The 23,223-nt window shown below is 40.3% G+C and overlaps 1 protein-coding gene across 2 annotated transcripts in view; it reads left to right on the top strand.

The window, feature by feature from the left end:
* The window catches only part of ANTXR2 (ANTXR cell adhesion molecule 2), a 172,098-nt gene that overhangs the window by 4,516 nt on the left and 144,359 nt on the right, over positions 1-23,223 (top strand). For both annotated transcript variants that reach the window (XM_073340476.2, XM_073340477.2), the window contains exons 3-7: positions 2,893-2,964; positions 8,321-8,402; positions 9,899-10,006; positions 10,114-10,182; positions 11,127-11,207. In XM_073340476.2, the coding sequence (XP_073196577.1) occupies positions 2,893-2,964; positions 8,321-8,402; positions 9,899-10,006; positions 10,114-10,182; positions 11,127-11,207 (412 nt within the window). The remainder of the gene's footprint in view (positions 1-2,892; positions 2,965-8,320; positions 8,403-9,898; positions 10,007-10,113; positions 10,183-11,126; positions 11,208-23,223) is intronic.

Below are 23,223 nucleotides of genomic sequence, written 5' to 3'. Positions count from 1 at the left end.
AAGTGCAGGCATGTGTTTAAAGTTTGCGCCAGTTTAATATATGCATTGTATATATGCAACAAACTTTACTGATAAATAGCAATTCTTCTCCTCTGACAAATGTTGCTGTTACAAACTGGCTTGTTATATTTAAATTAAGAATTGATGTAATGAAACACCTTCCTTTAAAAAAAAAAAACAACCTCACAGATACAGGATGTTATGGGGATTAATTTTTTCTAGTGGAAAATGAAATATAGTAGTCAATTGTAAGCTTGGCCAGCTAAAGAAGAGGATGTGAATAAGGGTTGCGTAGTTAAATATTGCTTCCATCCATCTTGCTAAGGTCAAGTTTTATGTAAAAGAAGCCTGGGTGACAAAGTTGAAAGTCATTCTGGAAGTTTAAAAAAGAAAGAGAGGCCTTGGCCATTCTTCCTTTCAGTTAGAGGTGGAAAAAAGGGGGGGGGGTGTTCATTACAAAGCCACTGGTGCATCCTCTTCTGCAGCCAAGTGACACTCCCTTTTGCAACAGCTGGATTAGAATGTGGTCTGGCTGGATCAGCTGAAGAACACAGAATATATGAGCCTGATATTCTAAATGATTTACACTCCTATTAAGGTTTCAGAGTAGCAGCCATGTTAGTCTTACCACAAGTACTCCTTTTCTTTTTACTCCTATTAAGGCTCTTTTACGCTGTCTGAGTAGTGTAGAGCAGTGGTTCTCAAAGCCGGTCCGGTCCGCCGGTTCTCAGAAAAAGCCCCTGGCGGGCCAGACCGGTTTGTTTACCTGCCACGTCCGCAGGTTTGGCTGATTGCGGTGCCCGCTGGCTGTGGTTCGCCTCTCCAGGCCAATGGGGGCTGCGGGAAGGGCGGCCAGCACGTCCCTGGGCCTGTGTCGCTTCCCGCAGCCCCCATTGGCCTGGAGCAGCGAACCGCGGCTAGTGGGAGCCGCGATTGGCCGAACCTGCGGACGTGGCAGGTAAACAAAATGGTCCAGCCCACCAGGGGCTTTCCCCTGAACAAGCAGCAGGCCGGCTTTGAGAACCACTGGTGTATAGTGCCCTTATTATACATGACAATCAGACCATCTCCCCCCCCCGCCCCCCCCTTTTTTTAAATTAAAATGTTAGTTGTGGAAAGAACAACAGAGAATTGTTTAGTAGTTGTCTGAGGCTGTTCAGTTCAGCATGCAGTGAAAACACTGAACAGGGTCATTCTGAAAATTAGATGATACCAACGTGAGCTGTCTTCCATTTTGATTGGTTGGCAGGATGTAGGCCTGCAGCAGTAATATCACTCATTTATTTCCTGTGTTACATGCCTATGACTGTGTATGTCTGTAGGTCTATTGCTCCCACACATCACTCTAGAGTCTGAAGGCTTGGATAGTGAAATGAAATAAAGGATGCTTGCTGAAGAGGATATTTTATGTGTTTCTTAATGACCAATTCAAATAGTCAAATCCATTCATAACTTTGAGGTAACTCAAAGGACTCACATCTCAAATGAAAAGATCCCTCTTCTGATCTTCATTATCTGCTTATGTTATCCGAAGTGTTTCAGACTGGAAGCGTTGTATTGTCTGTTTGACAACTACTTGTGACAACTAAATGGACTTAAGGGCCTGAGTCTGCTGTCTTTTCTCAGGAAAACGCCAGTGGAAGGACTAGGCCAGTGCCTTAAATCAAAGTAACACGTAACAGATCTGTCACTTATTCACATTATAATTTCTCTGATACTTACGATAAAACAGAATTTTTTAAAAATTAGTAACACACATGAACTAAAATATAATCAAATTATACTGATGTTTATCCTTATTAATGTTAACCTAATACATTCGCATAGCCTCACAAATATTATGAATCTTATAACAATTTTCAATGTATATTTCTCTGATACATTTATAAATTAAAATGTTACAGTTTCAAAAAGGAGAGGTGAGATGCTGTTAGAACCCATTTTACAAATGTCACTGTCTTGGCCATCAAAAGCATCAATCAGTCTTAGGGAGGGACCAGTCTTCAGCTGATGTCTGTTGTATAATTCCTCTTAACATTAGTGGGAGCTAAGAATATACATCAAGGGAAAAGACTGATCCTTTATTAAATTCGTGTTTAGGTCATATTGCTGATTATCGCATACATTTGCCCAATAATCCTTTTGAGAGAATTGCTTTTAGCTATTACAAATATCTTTGAAGAACATTGGAACCTGCTCATTGAGAAACTGCAGATAATGAAACCTTGTTTTAAATGAAATAGCCAAATTCAGACCTGGAATAAGTGGATGCTGCTACTTTTAATATTACTAGTGTTGTGCCTTTTTACCTCAGGTATGAATTTGGTCCAAAAGTCTTAAATTGTGTCAGACCCAAACTTTTAAAATGTAAGCTCGCTTTTGCACAGGTCCATAAATGCCCATAACAACCAGTGCATGTGCATAAATTAGAATTGCACATGTGCAAAAATGTGTGTGTGCAAATCCTCAAGTTGCATACGCACTCATAGTTGGGTGAGTACAAAAATCTGCATGCACGCCTTAAAAATTTGAAGCCTCATTATACTGCAATATGCAAACTGCAGTTTGGTGCATGAATTTTTGAGGTTAAATACCTCAGTTTAACCAGTGTTTATCTACAGCCTATGATAAAGCAAGAAGGAAAACAATAATTTTTCTTCTGCATTTTGCAGAACACCAGTGGAAGAAAGGTATGAGGCAAGAAGTAAACAGTTCATGAATTCCCTTTTTCTTCTCCACCTTCTTAATTTGTAGTTTGAAAGTATATGCTTTGGAAATAAGATGATGAAACTAATGCTAATAAAGAGAGGCAAAAAAATGATGAATGGATATACTGTACAAGGCTCTCTTTTCATTTGTCTAAAATGTATGTATTTTTCTTTTCTTTAAAAGCCCCCGGATGAGATTATCCTTCATAGTGTTTTCCACCCAAGCGCAAGCCATTATGCCATTAACTGGAGACAGGTTAGTTCATTATTCCTTTTCTTTAGGGCTTTTACTAAATCAGATAATGTTAGCAAAATGATTGATACTTTCAAGAGGTAGCCAGTATGGAAATGTCAGAATCATAAGGCAACAGTTCATGTCTGTGTTTATTTTTGTGAACATTCCAATGGATGGTCCACTAGGTCGGAATGAGTCAAAGGATCTAGGTTCTTTGTCTCAACTCTGCCATTATCTTGATATGTGATCACAGGCAAGTCACCTCCCTGTGCATCAGTTTCTTCATTTGCAAAATGGAGATCATGATGCTTAATTCTTTTCAATGCCATATTCCTTCCTGAACACTGACCGTCATGACTGATACAGTAGTTCACACTATTTTGAATGCCTAGGCGGGATTTTGGCATCCCTCCACATAAGCACAAGTGCTGTTTCAGTGAGTCGATGTACTATGTTCTCAGTCATGTGAAGGAGTTAAAACATATTTTTCTATGAAAATAAGTTCTAGAAAGGAGAGTTCTCGAGGAGCACATTTTGTCGTTAGTGAGTGCCTCTTCCTTTCATTTCTGTCATCCCATATTTCCTGAGGCATCACTGCACGCAAATCGTGGACAAAAAAAATCACCCTTTTGTGATTCACTGGGGGTTGCGAAAGAAGATGAGGAAGATGGGTAGTAATAACAGGAACTGTACGTACATGACTGATTAGAGAGATTTTTAATGCAGATACACTTGAACAACTTTGATTCTAAATATTAAGGGGTCGACAGCTGAGAACAGCTCGGCATCTTTGACTCCCATTGGCTCCAGCAGAAGATGAGGGGCTCAGCACATTGCAGTATTTGGGACTTAGTACCATTTAGTGACACAGTATCTTTGATTTGTTATGAACTGTGCTTTGTTACTTGCTAATTCACAAATCTCAGTGAAGCACAATGAATTTCCAGTCATTCGTTCAAGTCAGTGAAGCTTTACTGTATTTTAATGAGCTGAGTGCTAATCCTTTACAAAGTGAAGTTCATACTGATTTTTACAACATATTTCAACTGTATTGACACACACGGTATGAACATACCATAGAAGTAAAAACCTGAAGTTAAAGTGAATTTTGTGTTGGTGAGAAGTGCCATACTGACAGCCCTGGAGACTAAAATCCTCTTTAGCCACAGAAGAGTATAATTTTATCAAAAACTGGTGGCTAGGAAAAGCACATGATACAGGCATCACAATATACTTTGTATACTCCTGTGGCTGACTGCGTGCTGGCAGATATAACTGTAGTTTCCATATACTAGCTTCTGCCAACTATAATTAGTGTTTGACTCAGACCTTTGGCCATATGTATGGTGTGATCCTGCTGTCTTCACCTAGGCAGAACTCCATTTGATGTTACTGAATACTTTCATGAGTGAGGACCACAGGATCAGGCCCACAGTCTTTATGTATGCTTTTATGGTACTTGCCAGCATGGGCTTCTCTCCGTATTCTGTTGCACATGCATATGATGAATACACGCAAGTCCCAACTCAGCAAAGCATTTCTACGTGTTTATCTTTACACTCATTTATTTTAGCATGGAAGGTCTACCAGAATGTAGCCAGCCAGAGCAGTATGTAGACTGTAGACTCTAGAAGGGAGTTTTGTGGGAAGTTTGCATTTATTATCTGAGCAAAGATGTGTAAAAAGCACATGTAGGTAGAGAGCTTCTCGTTAATTTATGTGATTCACCCTCCTCAGCTGATGTGCAGGGGTTATTCTAGGCTGTGCGTGGAGCACATTGTGCACAGATGTGGATTAAAACTTTACTGTTTTTGTCAAATGACACATTTGTTTTCCTTCAACAAGTATGTGTGCACTTCCTAATACACCTGTTGGATTACAGCAGTTTTGTGGCACAGCTGCATTTTGTTGGAGAAGACGTTGACAATCCCTCATACACATTTTTGGGTGATGTACTTATTGGGAATCAGAATGTACTCCCAAAGGCCTGTTGATGGTGATGTACTCAAGCTGTCCTGATTAATAATGTGAGATGCCAGCATGGGATGGTAAATAAATATGAAATTGGAACTGGCCTAAAAGAACTTGGAACCCCAATTCGAAAAACTTTAGAGATTTTTATGCAAACTCAGGCTCACAAATTAGAGTAATCCTCTGTCGAATTTAACTTGTGTGACCTGAGGCTCATGCAGCAGACAATTCCAGCCAACACTGACCTCTGCAGTATTAATTTCCCAGGACAAAGCCTTTTGCTAGCAAGAACTGGCATTCAGCAGTTTCTTCAGCATATTTTTTCAGATGTGCTCTCCATCGCTATCAAGCAACATTTTGTTCCATCTCTTTGGGCCTGTCAGAAATACAGTTGTTCACACTAATGCCAAGGACGTTGGTCTGTGCTACGTAGTCAGTCTGTTTCTTTTTATGTGACGTATCCTTGTAGGGGCTGCTGACACCATTTTCAGCATGATATCAAGGCAGGGTCACATGACATGGTGTCAGAAACAGCATCAGTAGCTGTTGGGTTGTCTGGACTAGGGCTTCCAGTGTTGTCAGCACCTGTTCAGCTGATAAATACCATGTAATAATTCAGTCCACATGAAGAGTTGCATAGCTACACTAGACCAACGAAAGAGGGAAAGCCAAGGTGTGTGCTCAGCCAATGGCAGATGCTGGTGTGTTGTAGTTTATTTTACACTGGGGCTCAGCGCTCAGTACTATTGCATCATTGGACTGTCCAGACCAAATTCCGAATTGAGTTGTATACCACGCAGTCCCAGTGACCGCAGTGCTATCAGGGCAGAGTTTGGCTCCCATGTGAACAGTGTTCTTTAAGTCTTATGTAGGACCTGAGTCAGCCACCCTTACTCATGTTAAATAGCATGAGATAGACCTCATGAATAGACCTGTTGAAATAAATGGGCGTACTTCTGGGAGAGTACAATTCACCATGAGAAAGGGAAGCAGAACTGGGACCATAGAGAGGAAAGACGTGAGGTGAATGGCAGAACTCCCATTGAATTCAGTAGGGCCAGGATATCACGGATGGTCCTTGACCTGAGGAGTTTACAATCTAGGTTAGACAAGACATGATGGAAGACTTGTAAGAATGGTGTTATTTGCTTTATGCTGCTTGTGGAGGAATTATCTAAGTAATTATGAAGTGCAGAAGAAAGAACAGACAGGGTAGCTATTATAGATTAAATGTGCCTTTTCTAAAAGACAGAGGTGTGATGCAGCACATATGCTGAATTGAGAAGAGATGTTATATTTGTAATCATTCAGCCCAAACACAGACAGGCTGCAAGTTACAGACTGTAGGGAACGGATTAATTTCCGCCCCCCCCAAAAAACCCCCACCTTTTGTGTGTCTTAAATCATAAGAGAGGCCTGCAGAGCTCTATAATTCATTATTATGATTATTATTTATTTGTACAGCAGCAGGGCCTGGGGACCCCCACCAGCGATCCTAGCCCCATTATGGTAGGCACTGTACAAACACATAGACAGACACTCCCTGCCCTGAAGAATTTACAATCTGGTGGCTACAGCAACAGGTACAGAACTGGGGAGAGCCACAGAGTCCTGGATAATTCTGGGGGTACAGGAGTGGGGTGGGGGGGAAGGTGATGGTAGCATGAACTCCCTTGTTACAATGCCTGCTTTGGTACTGGAAGATAGATGGTGACTTGCTCCCTGCTGCTGCAGAAGTTACAATTTATGTTGCCAAAGATTTCACCAGTACCAACTGCAAAAAGAGGCCTGGAGGTGCCAGAGTGTCCTGTAAGGCCTGGTCATGAGACATACTGGATAAAACTGAGCTGATTGTACGAGAGCTATTTTTGCAATATGAAATCTGTTTCAGAAACTGGAACTTCAGTTGTTGTTTGTTTCTTGGCAAGCAGACATTAATGCCTGTGGACATGCTGCCACTCATTTCTGGCAAGCACTAAGTATGTGGTTTATAATCGGCATTCATACATAATCAGTTTCAAGTTGTTTCTATAGATGCTGAATGTAAAATATTTGGATCAAACAGATTGTGTTGCCTTACGTAACTTGTTCTCTTCCATCTATTTAACACAGAATCTCTTCCTTTGCAATTGCAACTGTCAATATGGATATCAGTTGCTGAATGCAAATTGAAATTTACATCTACATATTGTGCTTCTGGAGTAAAGCTTCTAAACATAGAGAAACTTAATCAGTGGAACAAATTACGTGGCATTGGCATTCGGGGCGAGTGGCGTTCCAATTCTTTTTTTCTTTGCCTGCCTTAAGGAAGGGTTTCATGCAGTCTGAAAATACTTTCCTAGCCAATCCTTCGCTCTTCCTCATTGTCATCTGTATTTGTTGCGTTCTGTGCATTCTGGGCCAAATGACCATCTCCTTACTAGGGCAAATGCCCATTGACTTCATTAGAAGTTTGCCCAAGTGAAAACTAAGAACCTGAGGCTATGGCCTTCTTAATGTAATCCTTTTATTTTTGCTACTACTGACTGTATTCAAAATATTACTTCTACCTACTTGCTTCTACAGCCCCGTCCCCCTAGTATCTGAGCACCTCACAGTCACTGGTGGATTTATCCTTTCGGTTTTCCAGTAAAACAGAGAAACAATGTTGTCCCCTTTTTTACAAATGAGGAACTGCAACCCATAAAGGTTAAATGACTTCCCTGAGGTCACGCATGAAGTCTGTGGTTAAGCCAGGAATTGAACTCAGCTCTTCTGAATCCCAGTCAATTGCTTTAACCACAAGAACATCCTACAAATGCTGAAAGAATGAACAGATTTTTTTTATTTAGTAAACAGACTTTGATTAATTATTGTAATCCTGTTTTAGCACCTTCTGGCTCATGAATGACCTCCTGTCAGTATTTATGAAGGTATATCATTCCATTGTGCTGCTTGCAGAAATCAAGTTGTGGATCTTGGTGGAGTTATTTTTTAATTTGTGTGTGCCTGGAAGCTAAGTACACGCAGACAAGCAAGCTAAGTAACCTTCAAAAAGTATGCCACTGTTGCCAGTGAACTGTTTTAGAGTTGGTACGTGGACTTTTGTTTGCAGTATAAGCTCCACCTGAAACAGTCCCCTTGGATCTGACTCTTTCTGAGTCACCAAAGCATAGCATAACTTGGGCATACCGTATTTGTTACCCCAGCACAGCTTTGCGATTTTAAATTTGTCTCTGCGCAATGTTTATGAGCTGAAATGATTTTTTTTTTTGCGTGTTTTAAAATTTCAGGGTCACACTGTAGCCCTTTTGTACAATGTGACATACAGAATATCAAACCCTATGCATTTACCAATTGTCAATATGATTTTTAGCATCATTTATTGATTGAACAACCTTTGGTCTTGTTTTCTAATTATTCGCAGAAGCATAATCGAGAAAGGCCTTCAAAATTTACGGAGTGTAAAGCCGGCTGGTGATACATACATGCATGAAGGATTAAAACTAGTAAGTTTTAATACTCTTATAATTGAAATAAAAGTCTGTTCTCCTATGACTTGAATGCCCCTTTGAAGTAACAACAAAACAATACGCATTTAAAACATTTTGTATGCATTTTTTGTTACTGGATCTTACATCCAATAGTCTTTAAGGGCCACATCCCAAGGTCCTTACTCAAGCAAAGATTGTCCTGGTAGGAGAAAAAACCCATGTAGGGGCTTGGAAATCCTGTGAGGTTTGCCTTATGGAGGTTCGTTTGTATTGTTTCCGAGAGGCAAGAGGTGGACCTTAGTTTTCCCACATGGAATAAGTAACTAACACTGTATAACAGTTAAAGAAATTAGTATAATAAATAACCACAAACAGCTTTATATTTTATTATTATTACAGAACATTAATAGAGCATCTAAAATTTTCATGTTTCAGAGTAACAGCCGTGTTAGTCTGTATTCGCAAAAAGAAAAGGAGTACTTGTGGCACCTTAGAGACTAACCAATTTATTTGATTATGAGCTTTCGTGAGCTACAGCTCACTTCATCGAATGCATACTGTGGAAACTGCAGAAGACATTATATACACAGAGACCATGAAACAATACCTCCTCCCACCCCACTCTCCTGCTGGTAATAGCTTATCTAAAGTGATCATCAAGTTGGGCCATTTCCAGAACAAATCCAGGTTTTCTCACCCTCCGCAAACAAACAAACAAAATGTTCATGTTTGTTTACAAACATAGATAAAGACACAGGCCAAAAAGTTCCATAGGACTAGTGGTTTTAGCTCCCTTAATTTTTGGGTGTCCAATTTGCAGTGTTGTTAACTCTTGTAAATTTTATTGTGAGTCTTACAATATTTGATGTTTAATTTAAAGACCCAGGTCCTGGTGACCAGGGAATCTGTGAGAATCTAACATTTCATCAAAAAGAAAAAGTAAGTTTCTAGCCATCCTGGTTGTGGAGAAAAGTTTGACACTGTGATGTGAGTGCATCCTAAGAGTTGAAAGAATAGAAGACAAATAAAAAGAACCCCAAATTTGTTGTTTAAAAAAACCTTATTATTTTTAATCTGATTTCATTATATTTTGCGGGCTGTCTAATGATTTTTGAAGGTTTGGAGTTGGAAATATTGAAAGTGAGACCCCTTAAAGGAACATGATCATCAGAAATGGCACAGTATGAAAACCATACCGCTTTAAATGTGTGTCAGTTTGAGGAACCAAATACTGGGGCTCTTAAAGTCACTAGTAACTTTGGAAAATGTTGGTCATGCTCCTTCTCCTAAACAAATTACAATCCAAGGCCATGTCTAACTCCGGTTTAAATTAATGAAAGGATGATAGGTAGAGGGGAGACGGGATTGTTTTGAAGAGGTGAGTTTTAGGGATGGATTTGATCATTCAGTCTTATTTGGATTATTTCAAATGGCTGCATTCATTTAGTAGAAGCACCTTGGTTATAAGTTTGGGTATGACTGCAAACTGGATAATTATTGTTCATTTTCAGGCAAATCAACAAATTGAGGGTGCAGGAGGCTCAAAGTTCTCCAGTATAATAATTGCTTTGACAGATGGTAAATTGGACGGTCAGATCCCCTTGTATGCAGAAAAAGAGGTGAGTACTGAACTGCAACTGTCTGTTACATTCTGCTGTGTTTTTGTATGTGTGTGTAGCCTGGTGTGTAAACAGTGCATTTCTTTCTTCATTCTATTTTGGAACAGGCAAACAAGGCCAGAAGTTTAGGGGCTAGAGTTTACTGTGTTGGGGTCCTTGATTTTAAACAAGATCAAGTAAGTGCATTGTTGTTGTTATTACTAATTAATGGTGTCTTACAAGTTTTTATAAGGCAGCCATCGCTGCGGTAGATGAATGTACTTTACTTATGCTGGAACACTGCAGTATGTTCTCCAGAGCAGGAAGTAGATACTTAGACATTTGCTTATTAATAGAAGTAAAAAGAATGAGTGGATGCCACCGTTCTATTACAGAAAAGATCTCTCAGAAATTAATTACACTTATTGATAGGCGCCTGAACCAGATCATTTAGGGAAACTTTCCATTCAAATGTTAACCAGCTTAGACCACAGCTTGCATGAGTACAGTGACTATAGATAAGCTTTGAGTTGACGGGGGACAATAGTCTTTGCTTTTGGAAAACAAAAGGACTATTGTTTTTTTTCCCATCAACTGAAGATTTATCTATAGGTCCTGTACTCATATAAGCTGATCATTTGCAGAGTTAGCACTACAGAGCGGATGGAAAGACTTGGACTTTAAATGGAAAAGTGTACAGAAGGAACCTTGTACAAAGGGTATGCAGAAAGACTTCGTAAAGTAAGAGGAAGCAAACGGGAAAGCAGAAAAGTTTGCACCACCTCTCTCTCTTTTTTTAGTTTTAGTGCCGATTTTTAATTCCACTCCAAGAAGAGAAGTAAAATGATTGTCTGAAACGGTCTGGATTTAGGGATCCTCTTTACTCTGGTTTTGTTTGAATTTGAGTGGTTACCATACAGTGGGATTAGCTGCATATCATTTTGCAGCAAGTGCTTCTGGTCAGAAAAAGCATAACTGCTCTCTTTAACTGTGGGCCAGAAGGTCCATGGGATCCGGGATTTTTATTCTCTTGCTAAATGATAGAGCCTGTTGGTTTTTAGACCTTTGTTTAGATTTTCAGGCTGAAAAATATTGTGCAACATGTTTGGTCTGCCAAGTTATTTGTGTTTGTTTTCCAAAGCTTGAAAAAATTGCTGATACAAAAGAACAAGTCTTCCCTGTCACTGGAGGATTCCAAGCGCTTAAAGGCATCATTAATTCTGTGAGTATTATTGAACACACGTTCTCAGAACTTTTGATGGATTTTCGAAGGAATTTCTTGATTTCTGTGGTGGCTTGGTTTTTGCCAGGAAGGCAATTACGTTATAATTAGCTAGGTTTAGTCTAAAGACCTGCAAGGAACTGATTGCCTCCTGAGAGGTGCCGAGAGCCCTCAATTTCCATTGATTTCATTGAGCCGAATTGGGCCCTAAATTAATAGTTCCCAATCACTGGTATCTGCAATATATTTACCCTTCTTACCTTACTGATGCATTTCCATACATTGTTGTTGCCTGCCATCCACTGAATTGCATGAGGTCTGGCTCAGTATAGAGTTAGCAAAATGCAAGTTTAGGTGAGTTTTCCTAATTCAAGGGGACGAGGTGGAAACTTTTACAGTTAAGGGCTTAGTCTGGTGAAGTGGCACAGCCAATCAAAATAGTTTGAGAACAACTGGTTTTAAAGTATTCCATAAGCTAGTTCTGGTACTAACCAGAAATTAGTAAGAATATGGAAGTATTCTGGAAGCATCACTTTGTTTTTCTTACAGGGGAAAAAAGGTGGCCAATCTTTTAGTTTGGTTTGTTACTCCTGCATTTATGCATTTCACCAAAGGGTCCTGTTAATGAGTGTGGGTGAACGAACTGATTTGCAGTGATTTATTTGAAAGGGATATGAAGGGATGAAACCAAGAGAAGTGGTTCATGATTTTGATGTGGTCAGTGGCGAGGCTATATTTTAGTTGGTTTGGTCAAGTAGGCATCTTCAGTTATATGGACCGTAACTTATGTGTTTGGTTTTAGAGAAAATTCTGTGTATTTTGGATAATTGTCAGAGCACCAGTGCCTCAAAAGATGATGTTTGTTATTGTTATTAATTATTTGTGTTGCGGTAATGTATAGGAGCTCTGGTCATGGACAAGGACTGCATTGTGCTGGGTGCTGTACAAACCCAGAAAAAAAAGACTATCCCTGCCCCAAAGAGTTCACTATCGAAGTATAAGGCAAAAGACAGCAGATGGGTGCAAACAGACAGAGGAGTAGAAGGAAACAATGCGACTGTTGGTCAGCGGGATAGGCAGTAATCTCAAGCTGCTTTAAGCTCCTCCATATGTTGTTCGATACAGCTTTTATTCATAAAGGAAAATAGTTCAAACTGAATGTCAAATGTAAGGCTATAAATATACTAATGAATGAAGCTCTCTTCCCAAGACAGACCCCACTGCTGTCCCCTCCCCTGCCCTTTATTTTAACAAAGGACACTACTTATAACTAAGTTATGAAATCGTGAACTTGTCACTACTCTTCCATTGAATAATGTGTTTTTTCTCTAGAAGTTACTGGTATAGATTAAACTATTTTTTCCTCTCTTTGCTGACCATGTATTGTTTCAGAAGATTCTTCGTCCAGTCTAAAGAGATGCAATCAATCTGTTCAGGCTCTTACTTCATCTCCCTTAAAAGATAATAAATCCCTGTGGCAAACTGTTTGTCATTATTTTGAAGACTTTAAGGGACAGTTCCTCTGCTGATGTAAATCGGCGTAGCACAGTTAAAGTCAATGGAGTTAAACTGATTTACACCAACTGAGTATTGGGTCTTAATCGTTTAATGTTCTTGGAAACCCCATGACCTAATAATTTATAAAGTTTTTCAACTCTATATGGCAAGATTCAAACTCATACATACAAGGAGTGTCAGTTTGCACCTCCTGGTGCTAGCAGGGGCTGCTGTTCCCTTGTTGAGTAGAGGCCAAGTGGTGGTTCCACAATGCTCCTCTCTCAGATTTTGAAGGGTAGGGGAAGTATAGTTTCTCTTAGGCTTTCCTTAGGAGCCCAACTTGTGGAAGGTAAAATTAGGATGTGTAGAGTCATTGCATCCCCTAGCTGTTTTGGCCACCCACTTTAGCTGGTCAATGACCCCCACTTTTGAGGCTGCGTTTGTTGTCTGTCATACCCCTGGCTGAGATGGCTGAGAAGAGGGTCTGCGTACCTGCATTATTTCACCCCAAGAACTATCAGCCACCATGGACCCTGTGCCCTGGCAGAAACTGATGCACACTGGGGTGAATTTAATCTTTAATTTTTCAGGATGGGATTTCAAAGGCACTTAAGGAGTTCATCACCAAACTCCCATTGAAATTCAATTCCCGTTAGTGCTTGTGAAAATCCCATTCTTAAACAATGATGTAAAGAGTGCATCATCCCAGAAATACTGTGTGGGATTGACTGACTGACCTTTTTAAGGAAGATCTAGTCTAGATCATAAACACATGGACTATTCCTTATAAGCTGTAACTGAGTGCTTGAATAGCGTAGATTTTTATGTAACAGACAGCAGTTTCAACAAATGTTTCAGGGCTTAGCTAATTGCTTGTGTGTTTCCATGAAAAGCTTGTGTTGTGGCTATTCAGGTTGTATGGAAACACAAAAAAGGGCTCATTTCAGCTGTTTGTTGGGATAAACAAAAAAAAAAATCTGGTTGTTGATTTGGTGGTTTCCAGGAGTGTTTAGACTTTTAATTTTTGTTCTTAAGGTCCTGAAAATTTCTGGCTTGACAGCCACTGGCTCTAACTTCAAGGATTTAAATGCTTTGCGAAGCAATCTGAACAATCCATTTTCCCCCTGGAAAATGTTATCCCTGTGGAAGCTGGACAGTGGGGCACTATCAATGTCACTTGCTCATTTCTAGGGCAGTGATTGAAACGTCCATAAATTGATAATGGGTCTTTGGCTAACTTTTTCCACCACAGGGAAAGACTCCGGTAGTGGGGAAAGGCTCTGACAGAGAGAGGCAGTGGGGAAGGGAAAGGCTGCGGACAGCTGCCGGGACCTTTCTCTGCTATCTTCCCCACTGCCAGAGCCTTTCGCTGAAGCATGTAGCCTCCCACTGCTGTGTGGACACCACCTGCCTTTCACTGTGGTGTGTGGCTCCGTATACTCACCATGCTGCCACCAGTGATGTGCAACACAACACAGACATGACCTAAGAAAAAGTCTCGCCCAAATCTTGAAGTTCTTTATTAGTTTTTACTTGCTCCAATTTCCAATGAAGTCAGTAAGGATTTACCCACCTGTGTATTGTGCCACATTTCTTTCAAATAATATCCCCATATACTGTATTTGAACAATTTATTTTATTTATGCATACTTCTGTGTGGTGGTAACTCACATGAAGTTCTGTAAGCTTTTCTGGCATTGTTAATATCCAGCTTTACAAAGTATCAAATGAACAGAGTTGTCAGAGTAAATAAATCTACGCAGAAAGTCTTGTAGCTTGAAAGAAAAATGCTGAAGGCAAGTTGGTTACCCTATCAGGAATGGTTTACTGATTTAGTTTGGCTGATAATTATATGGAAGTATGGCTTCATGAGCAAATGGAATAAATAAAGTGGCAATGTGAGATTTAAGAGTTTAGGAGTGCACAGTTGCTTTCACAGTGTGGTATTTTGGGACCATATAAGGAGCTCAAATCTTTTCTAATATGGATGGGATTTAATTACGATATTTCTTCTCCATTAAAGCACCGTTCAGGAATGGCCATTTAGAGTGTGATAACCACATCAGTGTTCTAGGGACCAGTGTTGCAAGCTGCTTAGCACCTCTTCTGAGGCGCTGACCATCTTGAACGCCTGTGGTCTTCCTGGGGAGTTGAAGGATGGTGAGCGTACATTGGAGGCTAGTACATTGGAGGATCCATGTCCTGATTCAGGAAGCATTTAACTTAGAACACTTCAGTGGGACTTCAGTATGTGCTTGAGAAGTAGTCCAGGTCCTAAAAAAAAAAAAAAAACCCAAGCAAAGCTCTGTAGGAGATCATGGTGCCCAGTTTCCATTAAAATGAATCGGAATTGAGTATCCAGATCCCTTAGATGCAACTTTGAAAAATCTCAACCACAAGTACAACTGTTCTTCATGAAGTCGCATAAGAATCAAGCTTGTTCTAAAAAAAAAAAAATTGTATTTCAAACATTCCTATTTATACACATCTGGAAATTTTACAGCTTTAGCTCTATTTTCTTAATGGGTTCAATTGATTCTGAAATGAACATTGTTGTGGAAGCAGTCTACTGAGAAGAAGCAGCAGGCTCTAGTGATTAAAGCACAGAGCTGGGAGCCAGATGCGCCCTACATTTCAATCTCTCTCCCTCCCTCCCTCCCCCCCAAAGCCTAGTATTTCCAAAGAAGATCTTGTGCTGGAGCTCCACAGGGTTGGGGTTCTGCAGGCTTATGGGGCAAGTAGGGGAACAGGCGCTCCCTGAGATGTCCTCCCTGGCTGAGCCTCTGTTAGTTTAGTAGATAATCCAATTGTAAATCAAATCTGTTTGAAAACGGAATTCACTTTGCTCGGACCATCTTCCCTGCTGCCAGTGTACTTACTGGGGACTCCACTCCACTGCTGTATTGTTCTCCCAGAGGGGGATAGGTGACAAGGATCTCAAAGGAAGGGGGCCAGCAAGGAGGCAGCAGTCCTTGGACATCTTGGCCTGCATGGGAGTGGGTCTCTCCCTGCTTGTTGTTCCTCGGGGCCCACATGATTGGGAGGCTGCACCCCAAACCTTAGACCAATCTGACCTTGTCTAGATTTTTCTCCGGCTTGCAGAAAGGCTCACGTTTTGAGTTTCGCCTGCGTTTGTGGAATGTTCCATTACGTACACTGTGCACAGTTGAGCATGTGGTCTTGAGATCTAAATTGCTTGAATAAACCTGGTTCTGAAAAACAAAATAAACAAAAGGGTCCTGATTCTATCTTCACATGTGCATGCAGAACTCCCACTGATTTGGGTGCAGTGAGTGGAAGTTGTATGGCTCTTTCTGAGAGCAGAATTGAAACAGAGTACGCTTTTAAAAGTGACATTCTTTTTAAAATATGGATTTCTCTTTAGTAACTTCACTAAAGTATGTGACCAACTATAATTAGACATCACTTATCTTTCATATTATGAGTTAACAGTGCATAATGTGGGAAGTAAAATATTCTCTCATGTTTAAAACAACCCCAAACGCTTATCAGATAAGGTGACAGGAACTTGATGCTTAACAGACACTACAAGGGAAACAGCTTAAAAAACCCCCTCTATCTGAAAATTTTTCTGCTGTAACAGGTTGTACCTAAGATTATTATAACTGAAGGAGATTAGAGAGAGAAATATTTGTCTCTGTTGTTTTAATTGATTATTTTGTGTATAGTCAATTTTACTGTTTCCCCTGTAGGGTAAGTTCGGGGCTTTCATACAGGAAGAAGGGAGAGAAAAACATAGTTTGAAAAACAGTCCAACATGATTGTCAAACCATATGAATTATTTATAAACAACTTTTAACTGAATCTTTTAAAACTGAATAGATTCTAAATGGACCGTATCCATTTAGCATGGGATGAAACCCACCCCATTAAGAGAAAATTGTAGCTTTCTCAGAAAACCCAAAAATTAGGCTTGAAATGCAAAATTAAGATGACAATTTATATATATATGTAATAGTCTGTCTATATACTGCTCTAGCGGAGCTGTGCCTTGAGTCTTGCAGTCAGTTCTGCACACCGCACTACTGAAATGATATTGACAAATTGTTCAGCAAAGAGCAACAAACATGATTGGGAGTGGGAGAGCCTGGAGGGATTGATTGATGGAGTGTTGCTAATAGAGTGAAATAATGTGGGCCGGATTCTCATGCCCTTACTCTCACTGGGTGGTATTTTACTCTGCCAGTGGTCCCTCTGAAATTAGTGGGGCTGTTTGTTGGGTAGTAGGTAACTCTATATGCACCATGCTATCAGCATCTGGTCCTGTTGGCACTTCTTGACTAAGGGCTTGTCTACACTGGCACTTTACAGCGCTGCAGCTTTCTCACTCAGGGGTGTGAACCCGCTCCCCCCCCCCAAGTGCAGCAAGTTTCAACGGTGCAAAGCACCAGTGCACCAGCGCTGGGAGCTACACCCCTCGTGGAGGTGGGTTTTTTTTTGTTTTTTGGTTTTTTTTTTGGATGGTTGAATAAAATACCATTAGTGCTGGGTTTTTGTTTGTTTTTTAATCGGTAACAATGGAAAAAGGCACAAGAACAGATCTTATGCCTAGACTGGTAAAATTGCCATGCAATTTTCAAGGCTCATATATACCAATACACACACAATACTGTATTTAAAGCATCTTTATTATAAGTTCAAAGGTATTAATGCTCCCTGAGGCAGAGATCTGGTTTGCCAACTTTCTTTTTGGAGCAAAATTTTATAGGCAAGTTATAATCTTGTGAAAAACTGGGTTCATAATGGACATGCTGACAGCCCTTAGCTAAAGTGGTGTTAGGAGGCACTGCTATAAAAGCTTATGGCTTAATTATAGAAGTTCTTTCTGGTACAACTCTCATTTATTATGGGGATAAAGCCTGATCTGACTGCAATGACCAGTCAATAAAACCCCCCTCTATAATTCACATTCACTTGAATAGCAGAAAAGGATATCTAATTAATGCTTTCAGTCAAACTCTTCCTCATCTTATATCAATCAATGGTTGTGTAAGAATACATTTCTACCATTAAGTTATAACCTAGATTAGTGAGAGGATCTGAAGGAAAACAGCTGTGTAAAATACTGCTTATGCAGCCAAATTATATAACACCTCTTAACATGTGCCTTGAACACTTCTTTCCTTACACATATCCACCGTTGTTATTTTAATTATTACAGTAGAACCTAGAAGTCCCAGTCCAGATCGGGGCCCCCATTGGCACGGTATTGAACTCTCGGGGAGAGTTCCTGTTCCAAAGAGTTCACAGTCTAGATAGACAAGATAGAGAGAGGCTGGGAGGAGAAACAGAGGCGCAGAGAGGTGGAGTTAGTGCTCAAAGATAGACCTCATCAGTGGCAGAGATAGAAATAGAACTCAGGTCTCCTGACTCCCAGTTCTTAAGTCTTGTGTGCCATGGAGACATTTACCATTTAAAGAACACCTCTCACCCCAAGAGCACTTGTGAAACACCTCACCTTTGTGCACAAAAGTGCTCCCACGAGTTCCAAGGACCATTTTGACCAGACTTGCTTTTAGCTGGACTAAGAACTGTTTCCATCTAATCTGAATTGTTTTGTTGCCAAAGTAATTGTAGATTAGTGAATTTCCACTGTTGTCCCACAATCACGTTGCCAGATCTGCCCAGAATCAGCTGACGTGGGGGGATGTGCTATGATCTATAGGATGGGTAGCCTGTGAACATCTCAGGTGAAAATGAATGGTTCAGCATAGTCTTGATGGAAACACAAGTAGTTTTAAACTGAATCCGTGTGGCTAGTGTGACTGCATTGAACCATTTGTATACACACGGTTTCTAATCCAACTGGTTCAGTTATATGCAGTTCAGTTCTGTAATACAGACACTGTAATTAGAGACAAGGTTGTTTCAAAGTAGTTGTCACTTGTGACCAAAGCCATCTCACCCCCATACAGGTGAAAAGCTAGTGCCCTTACTAACTTGTCCACCTAGCTCCTGACTTCAGAATTTATTTAAATAATTGCCCTGTTTTTCTAGTTGCAGAGAAGGAGAAAGCACAAGTTTTGAAAGAGGTCAGTGAAGTGCATGCCATTAAGGATAGCCTTGACGTTTCATAGCCCTGAAACATTTTTCAAGAGCAAAATCAACTTAAAGAAACAGCTGATTACCAATTACGAATCTTCCTAATTGGAACATTTCCTGTAGAAGGAAAATATGCTTGGTTTCTGTACTGGGAAGCCAGGAAGTGAGCAATTAAATGTTTAAACTTTAAGGGGCAGGGTGAAGAAAGAAAAGCAACAAGTTGTCATTAAAAAAATTATTTCGATTAGATCAGTCTCTTCCTTAATCCACATGGATGGTCTAATACTCTTGCTGCACTTGGTGCAAGCTTTAGAACTAACATTGTGCTATGTTTTTCCATGTGATTGAGATGACGAGAAGATAGTTTTGGGAATTACTGCATGTAGTTGTTAAAGAGACTCAATGGCCTGGAATAGAATTCTTTCTGCGCTACTCTTCAGACTTGTACAGCCCTTAGTTTTACATTCTCTGACATATTACAAATCATATAATGTTCTCATGTAGAACAGTGAGCTTGATAAGCCAGTACCATAACTGACAAGCTTCCAGTTTTTTTTGTGTGTATGCCCGTTGTGTGCCTTATGATTTGGATTTGACTTGTCAGATATCCCTAAACTGTTATCAGTTACATTACATAACTGATGCTGTAAACTGTTTTCACAAAATGAAGCATTCAGAAGTCCATCTGAAGTATAGTTAGAGTTTCCTTAGTGATGAGTTGTTTTTTAAGGTTAGACTTTCCTTAAGAATGTTTTTTTAAGTTCCCTTCTGCTATTGAAGCTAAGAATTTGTCATGGCCTTTGTAATAAGTAATGTTTCATAAGTAAGGTTGTTTTTTTAATTTGGAGGAAAAGACTGATTCTGTTAAAATATGCATCCCTTATGACCTGCAGTTTTGTAATCTATATCTACTCTACTAAGTAATTACAAAATGAGGCATTGCTTAGACACTGTATAATTAGAATAACCTCACTAATATTATGATATTACATCACTGGTTGTTTTATGCAGTCCACTCGTCCCAGGTATTTTCATTTTTTTTCTTTTAGGTGGGGGAGGGGAAGGCAGCCTTCTCCCCCACCTTTTTAAACTTCCTCTTGGTTTACACGCTACACTAACGTAACCTCAGGAAATAGCTGTAATTGTATTGAGTATTTGGTGCCCTTTGAGAGTACAGATGTTTGGCAGAAGATAAAAAGTAGGTCCCACAGTGTTTGTGATTTCTGCTGTTGCTTTTCTACGGCTTCACTTGAGTGCAATGTCAAAATGGTGTTTCACCATGAATACACTTGATAAGTTTCAAATTAATTTGGATTGAGCGTCTAACATTTAGTGTCGTGTGGCCATGTTGCCTGATTGCTTTCCACACCATATTTGCACAGTAGGTAATAAGTGGCAAAGACACATCCTGGGGCAAAAATGGGAGATGCTGGGGCTTGTTTTAGCACTCTGCTGACATCTGAGCACTGACTATCCCACAGAAGTTATACAGAATTTCACCTTGCACGGGCTGCAGTGTTTGGTCTGGCTCACTCATTTTTAAAAGGGAGCTAAATTCAAAGTGGTAGGCTCTTGGCTTTGCAAAATGCTACACTGAAGAACCAAGTCAGATCTTTTGTTTTCAAGTGATTAACAATTATTTGGAGTGGGGAAGAGTGCAGTCTGGCCAGAAACAAGATCTGCTGTAAAACTTAAGGCACATACTTACACTTACAGGTCCTACGTGTGGATGTGTACGGTGGACCATGGTAAATTAGGTCATGTACGCCACAGTACTCATTTACTCTTATGATCTACAATGAATTTTTATCTTTGAAGCCAAATTTGGCCATGGCAAGAGAGGGTATAAGTCCCATTAAAGTCGAGAAAGCAAAGTAATTTAGAATTAAATGTTTATCTTCCCTTTGGAACTCTAGGGATAAATTTAGAGGTGCACCCGCTTATATCAGGGCTGAATTCAACAGTAGGGCCCTGATCCTGTGAAGACGTATTCACTTACTTAACTTTACACATCGTGAGTAGTCCCACCAAAGTCAATATGTAAAAGCCCATAAGTCTCTGTAGATTCAGGGCCAAAGTCTCCATAGGTGAAAGGTTAGTATATTAACCCATTGCTGTGTGTTGCACCTCTTCCCCCTTATATTTAATTCTCTATTCTTTTCCCCACCTTACAGTTGTGAAAATATTATTTCAACTAAGCTGAAAAAAGTCTGCCAGTGAGGCGTTCTGTGACTCATGTGAAAACCACATGGAGACCTGGGTTAAACACAGTCCCAGTTTAACCAGTCAGTGAGAATGAGGCTGAACCATTTTAGAACCTGGATTAAGCACGTTTGTAAACTTGGTTCTAACATGGTTTGGCTCAATCCAGTCTGGCTTGTCCGACGCTGTGAGAGAAAACAGTGTAGCTGGAAATGAATTTAACCCACGCTAATTTTGTATAGTTGGGATGAAGCTCCGAGGATTTGAATTTAACAGCCTTACTATTGCCTGATGTTTCAGCGTGGGATAAGATGCTAAGAGAGATTTGCAGCCGTTTAAACATTACATTTTTGGATTGCGGGGCAGGTTCTTGGACAGCGCGGTGGCTTTGTGCTGCAGGCAGGTGATTGAAACAATGTAACAAGCCATAGGAGGGTCACCCTCAACTAGTAGGGATGCTCCAGTGTTGTAGAATCAAGACAATGACTCCTAGGCCAACCTCCTCTGCTGACAGCGTAGGGGGCGTGGCTGGAGGGAAGGAGGTGTGCTAAGCCTACTCTGGCTCCCCTTTCAGTCTGCTGGGAGCTGATGTAGCTTAAAGCAGCCTCCAGGCTGCTTTGACTTATGCCCGGCACCCAGTGATTGCAGCGAACTGCGAAGGCTCCCTTTTGTACCACCTTTGCACCACTCCCCTTGCCTTGGCTGTTGGCAGGTTGGATCCTGGCCCCTTCCCCGCCTATGTTTTATTCTCCTTTATGGATATTTTCTCTGTAATATGTGCGATGTACCCTGAAACATGTTATCACGGAATCAGTCAACAAAGCCATCATTGTATGGATGAATGGTTTGTACAATGTGGGCTCGGGACGGGAAGCTATGAAGAGGGTTCCAGTTTAAATTCTAAATGTCTTGGCTTCTGTGCATATGCCATACTACGGACGTGACCAAAGTACTTCTCATAGTTTAATTTGGTTTGTATTTTGTCATGGTTCATAGCGCTGCTTTTGGTATGGACCCACTAATACTCAGCTGTGTTTTGCTCACTGTTCGTATACATAGCATTCCTACAGAACACCATGACCCCTGCTTTAGTGGGTTGACATTTTCTTATATTGGTCACTCTTGGGAATAGTGTACACGGGTAAACTGGCACTTACCGTATTCCTTGTGCTTTTTTGGGGGGGCTCAGAATTGTGCTTTTGCAGGGAACGGACACAAGACTGGCTTAGAGGGCGTGGTAGGCAGCACTCCAGGGTCCCTAAACTGCAAGTGCAGTGAACAGGAGTTAATCGTTCCGTGAATATGTTTTTGCACACGGATTGCTGGGCATGACTTTAGTGAAAGTTACTATGCTGCAATGTCAACATAACTTTCACATGCATATTTAGGTTATTTGTAACGAGTGGTCATTTTTTTTCTTTCAAAAATTGATTGTGAATGTACAGCAAGAATATAATTGTACTTAAGATGCATTAGTTATGTTGTTTTCCACACAGTTTCGCCTATCAAGCTGTTGGCTTCCTTTGAAAACAGTAATGGCCAGTCTCCTTGGGGAGCAGCTTCCATTTTCCAATGAGCAATAATGAAGACAAATGGAGGTGTAGATTAGAAATAAATCTGCAGTGAATAACACCCACCCACCAGGAATCTTGAAAAGCTTGCATTGTTCAAAATATTGATGTGCTGAGTGTGACTAAAATCTCTCCGAGCTCTTCCTCCAATAATCTGTGGTATGCTAATCTCTTAATTTAGGGAAACAAATCTCTTGTGTGCCCGTCCCATTTATTGTTTTCAAAACATTAAATAGACTTGAAAATTGATACGGTTGCTCTGAAAAGAATCCAGCTGTGTTTGATGACCTGCCCAGAATCCTGAACTCAATGTGTAGTTTTATGGAAGGAACAGATGCCAGGAGAGTTATGATTTATGGTGCTAGCGGCTGCCAAAACTTTTGAACTGCAGACTGGGGCTAAGCAAAATCAAATGATGCCGTGAAATGAATTGACACTTAACATATTTTGTTAATTGTCAATGTACAGTTATGTCGATCACAAGTTGTTGCTAATGTACTGTTTTCTTAAGGGCCCCTGAACATGAAATGTGTTGAAACAGTGACAGGAAAAGATATTTTTAGCAGGGTGTGTAATACCATGCAGTACAATCACATTATGTAGTACCTTTCATAAGAATTTGTACCTGAAATACCTCACAGCTTTACTGCAAACTATCTAGTTGCTCTGTTACATGTATAACG

The sequence above is a fragment of the Lepidochelys kempii genome, chromosome 4 (genome assembly GCF_965140285.1).
Source record: "Lepidochelys kempii isolate rLepKem1 chromosome 4, rLepKem1.hap1, whole genome shotgun sequence".
Taxonomy (NCBI): domain Eukaryota; kingdom Metazoa; phylum Chordata; order Testudines; family Cheloniidae; genus Lepidochelys; species Lepidochelys kempii.
The sequence above is the reverse complement of the archived record's forward strand: the minus strand, read 5'-3'. Positions and strand labels throughout refer to the sequence as shown.